The 15663-nt window shown below is 54.6% G+C and overlaps 1 protein-coding gene across 5 annotated transcripts; it reads left to right on the forward strand.

The window, feature by feature from the left end:
• The first annotated feature begins 83 nt into the window (after positions 1–83).
• Nop14 (NOP14 nucleolar protein) lies at positions 84–15380 on the forward strand. 5 transcript variants are annotated; one of them, XM_013157757.2, is made up of 19 exons: positions 231–420; positions 502–639; positions 1450–1584; positions 2058–2199; positions 3664–3800; positions 4121–4252; positions 4958–5080; positions 5750–5881; positions 7332–7593; positions 8289–8419; positions 8810–8895; positions 9915–10050; positions 10813–10914; positions 11285–11438; positions 12785–12944; positions 13494–13641; positions 14666–14784; positions 14929–15087; positions 15266–15380. In XM_013157757.2, exons 3-19 carry the CDS (start codon positions 1555–1557, stop codon positions 15363–15365), a joined length of 2253 nt encoding a protein of 750 aa, XP_013013211.1. In that variant the 5' UTR covers positions 231–420; positions 502–639; positions 1450–1554; the 3' UTR covers positions 15366–15380. The 5 variants fall into 5 exon arrangements, 3 of the variants coding, with proteins under 3 accessions (XP_063086441.1, XP_003461905.1, XP_013013211.1); XR_010040919.1 differs by lacking the exons at positions 502–639; positions 15266–15380 and adding an exon at positions 14132–14263 and having other exon boundaries at positions 88–420; XM_003461857.4 differs by lacking the exon at positions 502–639 and having other exon boundaries at positions 102–420.
• Positions 15381–15663: the final 283 nt, after the last annotated feature.

Here is a 15663-nt window from a genome sequence, read left to right on the forward strand (position 1 = left end):
CCCGCGCCAGAAGTCACGGGAGCGTAGCCTGCTGGGAGTTGTAGTCGTTCAACCAATGGGGAAGTGCGAGTGGAGCGGAAGCCAGTCGGTGACTTTCCAGACGCGACCTCTTGAGAGATCAGCAATTATCGCGAGACTCGACGGACGGTTCCGCGAGACCACACGCGATACCCGGGCAGCCCAACCAGCTTCTCATTTTCAAGGCCTGGAAGACCGCGGTGTGTGGAGTCCTTTTGCGAGTGCGCCATGGGCAAGGCCAAACCGGCCGGGGCGCGGAGGCAAGCCCCCAAGGCGCCGGCGAAGACCAGCCCTAACCCGTTCGAGGTGAAAGTCAACAGGCAGAAGTTCCAGATCCTGGGCAGGAAGACGCGCCACGACGTCGGGCTGCCCGGCGTGTCGCGCGCGCGGGCCATCAGGAAGGTAAGGGATCCAGCCGGCACTTGGGTCCCCCAGGGCTTGCTGCGGACCCTCGAGCCAGCCGCGGCCTTTTCGGTGCCTCAGGTTCGTCATCTGTAAATGGAGAGTGTGACATTCGCATAGCACTGGCTGCTTCTGTCGTCATACTTCCCTTTGCCTGGGCTGGGTGATCTTCCGTCGGAAAATGCCGCGCCGCGGTCCTTTTACACGAGCGTGGCTTCGGTAATGCTCTGCCTTTGTCTGAGTTAATCCCTCCTGAGCTGCCTGGGCGTCGTGGTAACGCCTAACCCCCCTCCCTGCCTTGAGAGGTACTGAAATGCTGCTTTCCATGAAAAATCTCCTAGCTTCCATCTTTCCTGCGTTTATGGCCCCAGTGTATTTTGTACCTGCCTTTCAAATTCAGTTCAACAAATGGCAACTGCCAACACATGTTCCTTAGGCTTTAGGGGGTCCAGGGGTTTGAGACAGGGTCTCGCTGTATGTGCAGGCTGGCCTGAAATTCATTGTGATCCTCCTGCTTCAGACTTGATTGCTGGGACTACAGGTGTGTGCCACTGCACCCGGCCTAAGAAATGACGTTGTTAAGGTCTTACATATTCATAAAAGCACAGTGCTGCGCTTCCTAGGGATATCTTCCCGGGGAATAAGCATCCCCCTGAAGGAGGAAAGATGTTGTAATTTCCGAAGTGAATTTGGCTTACCTTACCGTAGACTCATTCCTAAGTTGTCAGGCAGCTGCTGCCACTGGGAAAGCAGTGTCTTTAGCTGGACTCTTGGGCTTTTTTACCCATCCTTTCGATACCAATAAGTAAACTCTAAGGAGAAAAAGAATTGTCCCTTTTTCACCAAGAGTGAGCTGATTTTCTTGTCTCAGAGTTGTCCCCCTCAGAGATTTGTCACTGCTGACCCAAACTGAGTCATCTTTACATCATAGCACACAACTCTGAATTTTAAAGCACACACGGTTCTGAATCCCCTTGGTGGAGGTCCCCGGAACCTTCTGTGAGATATGTGTAACCTCTGTTTTTCCAGCGCACCCAGACTTTACTAAAGGAGTACAAAGAAAGGGATAAGTCCAATGTGTTTAAAGACAGGCGCTTTGGGGAGTATGACCACAGCCTGAGCCCAGAGGAGAAGATGACAGCGCGGTTTGCGCTGGAACAGCAGGTACGGGGGAGTGGAGACATCTTCGCTTTTGGTCTTTTGCTGTAAAGGTTGCCAGAGGCCACCTGCAGGGTGAAGGTTGTCTCCCTCACTGGCTGCACACCGGTGTGGTGGGGTGGGGGTGGTGTCGGGTCCCTGGACCTGCACCTGCCTCTGACCAGCACAGGGGCAGCCCTGTGCTATGCGAAATGGGGGCTGGGTCCCACAGGTGTCACCAATGGCACTGCCTTGTGGGCGGCCCAGTGCCGGGTGAGGACTCCTGACTCGGCAGGGGCTTAGCCCGGCCTGCTGGTTTCTTTCAGATGTTCCCTCTGTCAGTTGCAGCTCTATCCACATCCCCTATCAAGTGACCCAGAATAAGCTTACTCGGTGGGGCCACCCTGTCATATTTCACAGATAAGGGAAAAGTAATTGGTTTTGTTTGCTAGGAAACAAAGGTAATTTTAGGTAACTGATTTTTTTCCGGTTTCTGTCAGCGACATCATGAGAAAAAAAGCATCTACAACCTGAATGAAGACGAGGAGTTGACACACTATGGCCAGTCTCTGGCGGACATCGAGAAGCACAGTGACATTGTGGACAGCGACAGTGACACTGACGGGCCAGGAGCCTTGTCTGGTAAGGGAGGGGCCAGGCCCATCCTGCCTTCTGCCCCTCCTTGGAACCAAGAGAAGTTGTTGTCTGAAAGTGTTTGGTACATTCTGCATGTTGCAGCTTTATTTATTGAAGTTTCAGGTATAAAATAGGTGCTTTTAGCCAGGTGCAGTAGGGCACCTGTAATCCCAACATTCAGGAGGCTGAGGCAAGAAGATCACTATGAGTTCGAGGCCAGCCTGGGTTACGTAGCGAGACTGTCTCAAACAAAACAAAACAAAGAAATACATGCTTTTTATGAGCTGGGAAAGCAGCCTAAGATCCATTTTCTTGCTTAAATTTCACAATAGCTCATTTTCCTCTTGCGCTCAGAGAACTAGAGCTGTGAGTGGAATTCCACTGACTATGAAGCAACTCTTTTACACTAACCACACTGTACTGCTATTTTTATAAATCCTAATCTGTTACTCATCTTAGTGGTAGTTACAGTAATGATGTAGTTCTTTACTTCTTTACCTGCCGTGAATGTCAGTAGTCGAACCTCGGTGGTGTGCTGAGCTATATCCCCAACTTGTTTGCTTTGTCGTGGTTTTGAAATAGTCTCCCTGAGGTGTCCAGGCTGGCCTGGTACTCGAAGTCTTCCTGCCACAACTGCCTGAATGGCTGGGGTTGTACTGCTACAACACCACAGCCGAGTTTTAAAGAAGGGGTTGTTTTCTTTTGTTGTCTTGTTTTTAGTGGGTTTTTTGATTTTTCGAGACACATTCTTGCTACGCACCTCAGGCTTGAGCTCACTTTGGAGCGCAGGCTGCTGCAGCCTCCCAAGTGGTGGGGTGACAGGTGTGCATATCACACTTGGCAAGGATTATTGCTGGGGATTTGCTCAGCATCGTAAGCACCTACCTTGCAAGTGTGTGGTCGTGAGTTCAACCCCTGGTACCAATTAAAAAAAAAAAAAAAAAAAGAATTTTGCTGTATTACATGAGTGACTCCAACTGTGTCTCTCTGGCGAATAGGATGACGTAGAGATGAGTGGCCCTGGTCCATGATCCCTGTCCTAGAGTGAGGACAGTCCAGGACCAGCTGGGTCCCCATCCATATCCACTGGCAGTGCTGGAGACTGGCAGGGACAGGGCTCAGCCAGCTTTACAGCCCTGCCTAGGGGTGCAAGGAACCGGCGGGTGTGGCTCCCTCTGAAGCCTGGCTGTACTTTTGTCCTGGTTATGCCATCTTTGAGGAGAACACAGGAAGCTAGGCCTAGGGGTTCCAGTCCCTTGGCTAGTGTCCAGTTAGTGAATGGTGGGGCTGCATTGTCTTAGTACAGCTGGTCTCAAGTGTGTCCCTGCCGGCTCTTGGGTGGCAGAGTTGCTTCTTGGACATGGATTTCCAAGGGCCGTGTGCATGTGGAGAAAGTGGGGAGGGAACTGAGAAGGAGCTTCTCATACCAGGGCCTGGGGTCCCAGTGCTGTTCTGTGCCTTCCTCTCCAGCTGAGCTGACCACTGCCCACTTTGGAGGTGGTGGTGGGCTCCTGCAGCAGAAGACCACCCCACAGGAAGAGGGGGGCAAGCCGAAGTCACGAAAGGAGCTGATTGAAGAGCTCATTGCCAAGTCCAAGCAGGAGAAGGTGGGCTGTCGTGTCCTTGCCTGCGTCTTGCTAGGTTCAGGCTGCCTTGCCTTATACACTGCCTGGCTGCCTTTTACATCTCATGGGAATGGGATAAGCCTTCCTCTCGGCGGGAGGGTATTGCGTTGGAGCATCTACGCGGCTCTGCCTTCTCCCTGTCTCAACAGTGGCAGTGTCGGCAGCATTCCTGGTGCCCGGGAGTTCCTGGTACCCTCAGGACCAATGTCTCTCTTGCTTTGCTCTTGGCAGCCATTGTGCTGCCCATACACGGTCCTGTGCGTTGTGGCCCTGACCACGCTGTTAGTGTCCTTTTTCTCCAGAGGGAGAGACAGGCTCAGCGGGAAGATGCCCTCGAGCTCACCGAGAAGCTGGACCAGGACTGGAAAGAAATCCAAACTCTCCTGTCGCACAAAGCTCCCAAGTCTGGGAACAGAGAGGAGGAGAAGCCCAAGGTGGGGCTCACACCGGCACTGGACTTGTGGCATCCAGACTTCTCTGGGGAGGGGATGTCTCTTCTGGTCTTCCTCTTACCAGGACAGGCTTTCAGTGAAACTTTGTGTTTTGTTTCACTTTGTTATTCCTTTGGGTCAGGGTCTCACTGTGTAGTCCAGTCTGGCCTTCTTGCCTCAAAGCAATCCTCCTGCCTCAGCCTCCCTACTTCTGGGCTACTGGCCTGTACTGCCACACCTGGCTTCTAGTGCAGCATCCGTGTCTGGCTCTGGGATCATATTCTGTTGGGATAAACTGAGGCTTCCTCTGTATCTGCTCCAGGTGAATTAAGTCACGGTTTCTGTGGGGGAGGAGTACTTTCCATGGAGCAAACAGACACATATCTGCACTTCATCTCCACTGTTAGTCCCTGTTGCATTCCATTTTGCCTAAGTTGTTGGGAACTGCCTTTGAGTAGCTAAAGGCCTGGCAGTCCAGGCCTGCTGCACTGAGTGTTGCCTCTGTGCGCTATGATGTGTGATTGTGAGTCAGTATGTGATTTGCCATGTGTGGCACCTAATACCGCCATGAAGAAGCACACATGTTTTGACTTTTGTGTGAGTAGAAAAATCCCCGTGGCTCAGAAGCCTTAGACCCTGGGTCATCAAAGCTGATGGGCCGAGCGGGCAGCTGGGGTCGGGTGTTACATGTGTCTTCTCTGCCCCTAGCCTGACGCGTATGATATGGTGGTCCGTGAGCTGGGCTTCGAGATGAAGGCAAAGCCCTCAAACAGGATGAAGACAGAAGTGGAGCTGGCAAAGGAGGAGCAGGAGCGGCTAAGGAAGCTGGAGGTAGAGGGGCTGTGCACCCATGGTCACGGTCACAGGCCACACTGTGTGGTTTTGTTTATTCAAAGACCGTCCCTATTTAAAGTTTTATTAGTCAACTATGTGCTCCCTTTTATTTCTGGTTATGGAAACAAAATTTTCCAGTAAAACAAATTCCCAGGTACACCAAATAAGAAATGGGCATTCCATCTGCACCCTCTACCGCAAAGAGCCACCAACAGTATGGTGTGCGTATTGCCTTCTAAATTTTTTCTATGCACTAAAATGTTTGAAAAGTTTTCATTGTGTTTAAACAAAAGTGAACTAGACACATACTGCTGAGTAGTCACCGCCCTAAGTCTGGGGCCCTGGTGGCTGATGGGTCTGCTTTACACCCGACCTTCTGCTCCCCCTACCCCTCCCCGCCCCTCCTCCTCATCCTCATCCCATACTCAGTGCAACGCAAGGCTGGGCTGGGGGTTGTGCCAGGTCGTGGAGGAGGGCGTCCCTTCTTGCCACCAGAAGAAGCAGTTGGCTGTGTTAAACAAGGGAGCCTTCCCTTGGAGCTGCCAGCACCTGCACGCTTGGTTTGGCTAAGAGGAAGACAGAGCCCCCGGGATGCCCTGGGGCTAGGGGAGGGGACATGAGCCTGTGCTGTGGGTGCCTGTAGGACTTTCTTTTCCCTTGGCTCAGGCTGAGAGGCTTCGAAGGATGTTGGGAAAGGATGAGGATGCAGAAAGGAAGACACCGAAACACTTGTCAGTGGATGATCTGAACGACGGCTTCATACTGGACAGAGATGACAGGCGTCTCCTTTCATACAAAGTAAGATGCTCGCTTTCCTTTCCTGTCCCTTTAATTTGAAGATGTTTTCCGATAACTCTGGGGGTTCAGCAGACAAGGAAATGTGGATCTTTGAAAGTGTTTCCTCTGTTTATTAGAAGCCTCACAGGGAAGACCATCACGAGACTCATGGATGATAAACCACACAGCCTGACCCCAGCTGTCGTAGCTCGCTTGTTAACTGCCAGATTTTAGTCACCTGGTTTGTAGCCAGGCATGGTGGCGCATGCCTGTAATACCAGCTTTTGGGAGGCCAAGGCAGGACCACTGTGTGCTTAATACCAACCTGGGGTACACAGTGAGACCCTGTTTCAGAAAACCAGAAGAAAACAAAATCTGTGTCATGGTTTATGAATGATTGTCTGCATGACCTCAGCTTATTACTGCAGGGGGCTGCTCAGGGAGAAGAGGTCCACGTGGTCTTGTGATGTCACTGAGTTTCCCGGCTGGTGCAGGGCTCCAGCTGTCTTTGCATCTAGGGAAGAGCAGTCGGGTCTGGTGACAAACAGGCCGACCTGGTGTTTAGAGTGGAATAGGCTCCAAGACAAGAAACGGGGTACTGACAGAAACCCCAGGCAACCTGCAGTCACCAGGGATGAGTCACTGTAAACCAGGGTGCCACGGTTGTCCTCTGTGTTTCCATCCCCAAATCAGTGGCAGGAAGCTTCAGGCCCTTTGCACACGCTGAAACCCACAGCGCCTTCAAATCTTGGACCCACGCAGGTCCTTGCCAAGGCCCAGTTCTGCCTGAGTCCCTGTGGCAGGCCTCTGGGGGCTTGTGTTTCTTTGAGGACTTTTTGTTTCTGTGGGGGTTGTTTTGGTGTTTGTTTTTCTTTTTTTTTTTTAATTTTTGCATTTTTACGGGTACGAGGGATTGAACTCACAACCACAGGCTTGCAAGGAAGGCACTTAGGCTGCTGAGGTAAATCCCCAGCCCCTTGCTTGTTTGTTTTGCTATTATAACAACGTATCTGAGACTGGGTAACTTTTTAAAAGAGGGTTATGTAGCCCACAGTTCCAGCAGTTCAGGGTGTGAAGCCAGCTTCTGTTGTTCTGTGGTGAGGGCTGCGTGGAGGAGGGCACAGCTGGTAGGAGCCCACGCAGGAGAAGGCAAATGTGTGGCCATGCATGTGTCAGAGGGAGGGCTGGGCTGGCTGCCCAAGAGGAGCCGAGGGGGCCAGAGAGCCACCCGGGGCCCCACTCCCATCCAGTCCAGGACAGTGCCCTCCTGAGCCCGGGCCTGCATGTAGGCCCCACTGTGCCCTCCCAGGGTGCCATGCTGAAGACCAGGCTTCTAGTACATAAGCCCTGGGGGCACAGCCCACCCCCAAGCAGTGGGCGCCTGCAGCCTAGTGTTCTGGAGAGGTCACCGTCAGGACCCCTGTATGCTGCGCGCCTGTGCAGTGATGCCGTGTCTCTGGGCCCTTCCTAGGATGGAAAGATGAACGTCGAGGAGGGTGTTGAGGAAGAGCGAAGTAAGGGAGCCGGCAGCCAGGAGAGCCAAGAGGAGGAGGAGGACGGAGAGGAGGTGGATGGTGCAGACAGCCACTCGGACCTGGACTCCAGCGCGGAGAGCGTGGCAGGGGGCACTGAGCCAGCGGAGGGGCAGTGTCCAGCTCCTGGCGGGGGGCCAAAGGGTGACACTGGGAAAGCGTGCAAAGCCTCCAGCAGCGAGCTGCCCTACACCTTCGAAGGTAGATGGACAGGGTGCCTTGGGTTTCGGTCTCTTCCTCTGCAGTGCCCTGGCTGCAGCCCGTACCCTCGCTTCCTCCCTCCCTCGATGCTGCCTGTCAGGTATGGGGACCGGGTGCCTCATGAAATGGTGACATCTCCGTTGAGTGGACGGGTGCTGCCTTGGTTTTGGAGCCTGTAGGAACCATGACCACAGTAGGACACAGATGCGCTGGGCTGTCTCTGCTACAGGAGTCCACACTCTGGTGGTCCTAGAGATTCACAAGTCATTGGCTTCTCATGCTGGGCTCCCGTGGGCCATGTGGCACCTTTCAGAGTGCAGCACCTCTGCCTCTTCCTGCCTGAAGGAAAGCTTCTGGGGGTGGGGAAACTGTTAATGGGCAGGGACGACTCCACCTGTGGGGACTGGTGGCCAGGCATCTGGCTCACAGAGCTGCTTCCTGCTAATCTGAGGCATCGAGCCCTCAGCCAGCACTGTCCCCAGGATGAGGGGGGCAGTGCATCCCACCTGAGGAAAGGTAGGGTCCTCAGCACATGGTCCCTCTCTGGCCGCCCAGTGAGGGCGCACTAAGTGGTGTGATCGCAGGGCAGACGGTGCTTTGCTCAGACATGCATCATGGGAGAGAGAGGTGGCTCTGCTGTGCCGAGAGGCAGCCGTGGGAGCTGCTTTGCGGTGAACATCTCCTGTTTCCCACAGTGCCTGAGTCCCGTGAGGAGCTGAAGTCGTTGCTGTCAGGCAGATCAGCGGAGGAGCAGCTCCTGGTGGTGGAGAGAATTCAGAAATGCAACCATCCCAGCCTCGCTGTAGGAAACAAAGCAAAACTGGAAGTAGGCTGGAGTGATGTGCTTTGAGTATCCATTGCGTGGCACTGCGCATACTGGCACCTCGAGGGCAGCCATGTCACTCGTGTCAGTGTGAGAAGGCGAAGACTCCCACGGCCACTGGGGGCCGGGACTGCCACATACTCTGTGGTTTTGCTGTGCGCACCCGGTGCTACACTGTTCCCTGATCTGGAGGGCCACGCCCTGGCCTTACTTAGCTGATTTTCTCTGTGCCTGCCTGTGCCCTTAAGGCCTGGCAGCATCTGCCTGCGTTTAGGTTGATGCTCTTTCAGGCCCTGGGCCCCTTCACTCTGTGCTTTGGACCAGGCGAGGGCTGCTGGAAGTTGGCCGTCTGTAGCTTTGCACTCACCTGCCCTTCCTGTTCTGTCCCTGCAGAAGCTGTTTGGCTTCCTTTTGGAATATGTTGGAGATTTGGCCACAAGTGACCCACCAGACCTCAATGTCATTGATAAGTTGGTTGTGTAAGTAAAACTTTTTTGGGGTGCAGGACCAGAACATTTTCTTCTGTTTAGAGAAACATTCAGAACACTGTGTTTAGAGAAACAGAAACATTCTGGGGTCATTGAGGTGGTGTGGCAGGTAAGGGCCTTACCGAGGAGCGTCATGATAGTGTCCCAGCCCAACACATGCTGCCCTGTCACCACAGAGAGACAGGGTTTCCCTGCAACTCAGGCTGGCCTAGAATTCATTTTGTAGCTGAGGCTGACCCCAGACTCATAGTGATCCTCCTGCCTCAGCCTCCCGAGTGCTGGGATTTCAAGCACACACCAGCACACTTGGCTCAGGTCTGACTTCTCACCATAAGCAGACTTAACTTTACAGCAGCTAAGCCTTTCAGATTTTTTGATAGTCTTGGTGGTTCATTCTTGTGTTTTGCTTACCAGGCAAATGTCTAGCCCCCGGTGGGTCGCAATATCTGGGGAGCATATGGGTGGCTGCTACTGCTGCTGCTGTACGGCCTGAGCCTCACAGACCTGTACCTCGGTGCTGGGATGCTCCAGGGCAGCTCCTAGCTCCCACTTCCATTGGCTGGAATGGGCTCCAGAAAGCCTGTGCTGGCCCTGGATCAGGGAGAGCTGTGCCTCGAGGTGCCAGAGCCACAAGCCACTTCCCCCAGCACGCTCCAGAGGCGGAGCCCCTCTACAGGAGGCCACGACCTAGGATAGTGTGTGACCAGGAGCCTGCCCCCCCTGGAGTACGCTCCTGGGGCGTGACTGGGACAGAGCAGTGTTCCAGTGCCACCACTGAGACTGAGCAGAGCATTAGGAGGTGGCAAGCCTGAGTGTGGGCTGCCGTGAGACACGGTCTGGAATGACCTGGCCACCAGAAGCAGCCATCGCTGAGGCAGCCCCGGCCCGGTCCCAGACCCAGCAGAAAGGAGACTAACCTCGCCCTCTGGGGCCTCCTCACCAGAAACAGTGCCCAGCATGCCCGACTTCTCTGTCTGCATTGTCCTCTGCTGACTGTTTCTGCTTCACAGGCCACTGTATCACCTCTGCCAGATGTTTCCCCAGTCTGCAAGCAGCTCTGTGAAGTTTGTTCTCCGAGATGCCATGCATGACATGGAGGAGATGATCGAGACCAAGGGCCGGGCCACGTTTCCTGGCTTGGATGTGGTGAGCACGGTTCATCATGTCATTGTCTGCAGCTGGTCAGTGACACTCAGTGCCAGAACCTATTCCCTAAGGCCTTCTGGGTGGGCACAGGGCTCACCCCACATTTCTGGTTGCAGGGCCCACACCTTGCCCCCGAGTCCCGCTCCTCACTGCGGAGCCTGGTGCCAGGTGGCCGTGCCCACTATGGACACTGACACAGACTGCAGGGCTCTCCTCCATGCCCTGGCACCACTTCCTTCCAGGGTGGGCCTGTTCCATTCCCCACCAGTGCATGGCAGTATCCAGTCTTGTTGGGCCTCATTTCCATGTCCAGGCTGAGCTCCTTCCTTGTGGGCCAGGGAATTGCTTGCTGTGCTCGTGCGCCTTGCAAATTGCATTTGGTCGCCCTTGTAGTGGCAGCTTCTGTGGCACAGAGGCTGTTGTGTCATTGTCAGCTCAGCCCCATGCATGCTCCCCTGCATGCCTGCCAGCTCTGCACAGTGGTTTTGCTGCCGTGGGTTTCATAAGAAAAGAGCTGCTGAAACTCCACTGCAGCGTGTGGGGCAGGGAGGATGCAGGTAGCCACTGCGGGCCAACAGGGCTTCCATTCGCCTGGAAGTCGGCTCCAGAGGCCTGGCGGAGCCAGCAGCATTGTTGCAGCCCAGGATCTGGCTGTGGACAGAGTGTGCCAGCGGAGCCCCCTACCCACAGGTCCCTCCTTAAAGGCTTTATTTAGGGAGCATCTGACGATCTGTAACCTATGTGACGACACTTTCTTTCTAGCTCATTTACCTGAAAATTGCCGGGCTGCTGTTTCCGACCTCTGACTTCTGGCACCCTGTTGTAACCCCTGCCCTGCTGTGCATGAGCCAGATCCTCACCAAGGTGGGTCTCTCCCTGCAGTGTCTCTGGGCCGTGCACTGCCCCAGGGGTCGCAGCAGGCCCAGGCCCCTGTGCCCCAGCCACCTGCCTCCAAATTAGTGGTCAAGGCAATGGGGAGGGCGCGTGCTGGAATGCACCTTTTCCCGGTCAGAGTCATGCTGCCAGGTTTGCTAGGGCTTTGGTCCGTTTTGGCTGAGGTGTAGCTGGGTCCTTCCTGGACTTGGTGCGGCTGAACCCTCCTCACTGTGGTTACTACGTCCCCCATATAGCAGCAGGCAGGTCACACTGTGCCACTTCTGCCAGGACATGGCTTCACCCTGCTTGCTGGCACATAGCAGGCGTCCACTACTGTCCCCCGTGGGTTCCTTTGCAGTGCCCAGTGCTGTCCCTCCAGGACGTGGTGAAAGGCCTGTTCGTGTGCTGCCTCTTCCTGGACTTCGTGTCTCTGTCGCGGAGGCTCATCCCAGAGCTCATGAACTTCCTCCTTGGCGTTCTGTATATCGCAGCCCCGAACAAGCAAGGCTACGGTGAGCCACCTGTGCACTTTTTGGGAAAACACTTGGGGATGTTTAAAAGTCATTCCTTCATATTTGTTGTGGAAAATTTGAAGAGGAAAAACCAGGTTTTGAATCCCTGGGTGGTGTTTTCTCTGGGGGATGCAGGTGGCTTACTGGGTTTTTAGATCACTTACTGAAATTATATTTTGACCTAAAAAAAATAGGCCAAGAAGATTAGTTTTACCTTTTTCCTGTTTCCTACCTTTGTGCAGAGGATACTACCTATTAAAGTCAGGGTCTTGCTGCCCACGCAGGTATATTTTTTGTATTGTTTGTTTTGGGTTGTTTTGTTTTGATTTTTGTTTTTTGGTAACAGGAATCAAACTCAGGACTTCACACTTATCAGGTGGACACTGTGCCACTGAGCAATATTCTGGGCCCTTTGTTTTGTTTTTTTCAGGAAGAGTCTCACTCTATAGTTCAGGATGGCCTGGAACTCACTGGGTAGCCCAGGTTCATCCTGAACTTGTGACGACCCTCCTTCCTCAGCCTCCCAAGTGCTGAGATTACAGGCATGAGCCACCACACCCAGCTTGATTTTTTGTTTTTTTAATGCAGCATCTGACTGTTTTGTTCAGGAGACCAGGCCACCAAGGAGCTGCATGCACCACCTGTGGGAATCATTTTGAAAACTGTTGGGAAGCAGCTGCTGGGCAGGGCCTTCTCGTATCCCTCCAGCATGCCATCCATCTGGCCAGGCTTCCAGTGTGTGACTGCTTCACACCAGCACTCACCTCCCAGGGGTGGCCAGAGAGGCATCACCAGGCAGCAGGGAGGCCAGTGTGGGCACTGCGTGCAGAGGGCAGGGTGCAGCAGGAAGTGTGAGCCCTGAATACAGCAGGGGTGCAGTCACCATGGCCTGCCAGGGATTGGCCCTGCAGACACTTGTCCTGGTGTCTGGCCGCCCACAGCAGGCTGTCCCTTGGCCTGTGGTTCTGCCGGGGACAACCCAAGGTCTTCAGCAGTGCCTGCGAACACAGCTGCTCCACGTACAGCCCGACGGCACTGCTCTCCTTTCTCTGCCTGATTTGCTCTTTGCACCACCTACATCCTCCTCGGGGCAGTCTGGTCAGCTTTGGTGTGCGAGCACCAGAGCCATGTGTAGCACATGGCAGGCCCACTAGAAGTTTTGCTGGTGGCCTTGAAGATGGGCTTAGGCTATGGCTGTGGCCACCACTATAAAGCTTCTGCCCATGGCCGTTGAGCCTGAACCAGAAGCCTGGCGGCCAGAGCTTTTAAAGGTGGGGCACTGTGGTGTTGGCCCTGTGAGCCGGTAACATCTGGGTCATGCCTGTCCTGTTGCACTTGGAATTCAGGTTCCACCGTGGTGCACCCTTTCAGAGCGCGTGGGAAGAACTCCGAACTGCTCTTGGTCTCAGACAGAGAGGACACAGCCACGTGGCAGAGGGGAAGCCTCTCGCTGCGCTGGGCGAGCGGGCGCAGTGTCCCAACCACGGCTGAGGCCAACCACATCAGGTACTCATGGTCTACACCCTGGGAACCAGAGGACAGGGCATTTCTGTTCCTGCCCAGAACTCAAGCGTTTTACTTCATTTGCTCTCTGTGACCATTTAGTTCTGTTAGATTCAAAAGTTTCGCAGGCATCTTGGTATCAAGGGAAGATTTTTCCCCAAAGTTGTTCATTCTTTTCAGCGAGGTGAGGTGGCAGCGCCGTAATCCTAGCATCTAAGATTCGGGTTCAAGCCCAGCCTGGGTAGCTTTATGATTTAGCAAAAATCTGTATTAAAATAGACTTTAAAAAAAAAAAAAAGAGCTGGGGATAAGCTCAGGTAGAAGCCCTGGATTCAGTCTCTGGTACTGCAAAAAGAAGTTGTTTCATATTTTTGAAATGTACCTGCTTGATTCTGGAAGTAGGCGTAGTTCCCACCACCACCCCACTCCCGCCACCTGCTGGGGACACAGGTGAGCCCGTGGCTGATGGGCTTCCCAGGGCTGTGGCCACGTGTACTCTGTTGGAGTTGTTGGTCGGGCACTGACCAGCTGCTCTCTACCTGCCCCCCGCAGACTGTCCTGCCTGGCTGTGGCGCTGGCCCTGCTGAGGCACTGTGTGACCATGTACAGCGCTCTCCCGTCCTTTCACACCGTCGTCAGGCCCCTCCGAGCCCTCCTGGCGGAGCACCAGGCAGAGCGCAGTCACCCTCCTGAGCTGCAGGTGGGACTTGTGGTGGCGAGGGCGCCCTGCCCTGGCGCCATGTCGGAGGGCCTCATTGCCACATCCACCTGCTTTACTCCTTCCTGCGTGTCCCTGCCCCTCAGGTCCTCCTGCTCAGCCTGGATCCTAGGGGATCAGAAGGGTTGATGTCCCGTCTGGGCTTTGTGTCCTTCGGTGACTGGTGGCATTTCACTGTACAGCAAACAGAGTGCACCTAGTGTGGGGCTTGGCTGCCTCATGTTGGTCCAGCTGCCTGCAGCTCTCCTGCGCCCCTACCCTCTGCCCTCCTCACTGCCCTACAAGGACAGCAGCTCTTCCTGGCTGGCCCCCCAGAGCCCAGAGCAAGCTGCTCTCACCCCGTGTCCACGTACTGCAAACAGGGCTGCAGGGGTCCCTTCCATTTGAAGAATGGAGCAGACTCCTGGTCCTGCAGGACTTGGGCTGGGGCAAGACAAGGCTCTTAACTTCTGGGCACTTGGATGACATCTAGACAGACCAGGGATGGCTGTGGTGCAGGCACAGACCGATGCTAATCTGAGCTCCTGGGTTCTGGGACACCTGTGCAAGGGATGACAGACCCAGCATTGCAGAGTGGCTTCTAGAAGGCTCCTCAGAAGCCCAGGTGACTTTGGTCCGCAAGACCTTGGGGAAAGTACTTAGTGGTCTGGTACTGTCAGGGGACTGTGAGGCCAGATCACCCCCACTGTTGTGTTGCTCTGCCCACTGCCCCATACCTGTCTCTAAGGTGTAGCCACTTTTGGCAGGGACGGGTCCTGTGCATTTCCATAATATGTGCTGCTGCCCAGTGGCAGAAAGCTCTGGGTAGCCATTCCCTTACAGTTTCTAGGACAGGAAGCTGACAGTGGAGACTTGCAGTTTTCAGGCTTCCCTTCCAGTGGGTCAGAGTGGTTGGGAGGACAGGGCTGTCTTGCGTTCCCTCCCACCTGCAAGAATGCTGTGGTGGCTGTGTGAAAGTTGTACCTGTCCCAGGGGCATCCAGCATCATTTCTACCATGCCTTGCAGGAGCTGTCTCAGAACATCCTGAGTGATTTGGAAAGCCAGAAGCAGCTGTACCGGCCGCTGATCTGTGAGAAGAGCAAGCCGGTCCCCCTGAAGCTCTTCACCCCCCGCCTGGTCAAAGTGTGAGTGTCTCGAGCCCGCAGAGGTCAGGGTTGGGAGAGCAGCATCGGCTGGCTCTGCCGGGAGAGGCCATGCTAGCAGCAGGCTCTGGCTGACGGCTGGCCAGACCTGCTCCGCCGCCTCATGTTGTGCCTTTCCAATTCCAGCCTCGAGTTTGGGAGGAAACAAGGCGGCAGCAGCAAGGAAGAGCAGGAGAGGAAGCGGCTGATCCACAAACACAAGCGGGAGTTTAAAGGTGCCGTCCGGGAGATCCGAAGGGACAACCAGTTCCTAGCCAGGATGCAGCTCTCAGAGACCATGGAACGGTGAGGAGGCTGTGTGTGCCAGGGCAAGGCTGCCCACCACCAGGCTTGGCACACCTGGTGCCCATGGCCTCGGTAGTTGGGACAGTGACACAGCACTGCAGTGTGGTGCTGGGTGGTTAGTGGATCAGCGCGGGGAAAGGGCACATCTTCAGAACCTGCATCTGTTCTTTTCTTTTAGGGATGCAGAAAGAAAGCAAAAAGTAAAGCAGCTTTTTCACAGTCTGGCCACGCAGGAAGGCGAATGGAAGGCTCTGAAGAGGAAAAAGTTCAAGAAATAAATGTCTTGTAAACGAGGCCAGGCTGTGTTGTCCTTTTGACCCCAGTGGGGCCTTGCCCGTGCTTGAAGTCCACATGAGCGCCTCTCCTGATGGCTCTGGACCCAGCCACAGGCAGCGTCAGAACACTGGCCCCGCAGCAGCATCACCCTTGCCCCTGTAAGAATAGGCTGGGCTGTGGGTCCCACAGGACAGGTCCCATTGTGAAGCTGCACACAACCGCAGGCATGATGGCCATAGTGTCCAGAAGGCCCTTGTCTCCTGTTTCCTGCTTTTTCTGATGAGATGGGGAATCTCACCA

The sequence above is a fragment of the Cavia porcellus genome, unplaced genomic scaffold (genome assembly GCF_034190915.1).
Source record: "Cavia porcellus strain 051 isolate PalLab524CR breed Dunkin Hartley unplaced genomic scaffold, mCavPor4.1 scaffold_18, whole genome shotgun sequence".
Taxonomy (NCBI): domain Eukaryota; kingdom Metazoa; phylum Chordata; class Mammalia; order Rodentia; family Caviidae; genus Cavia; species Cavia porcellus.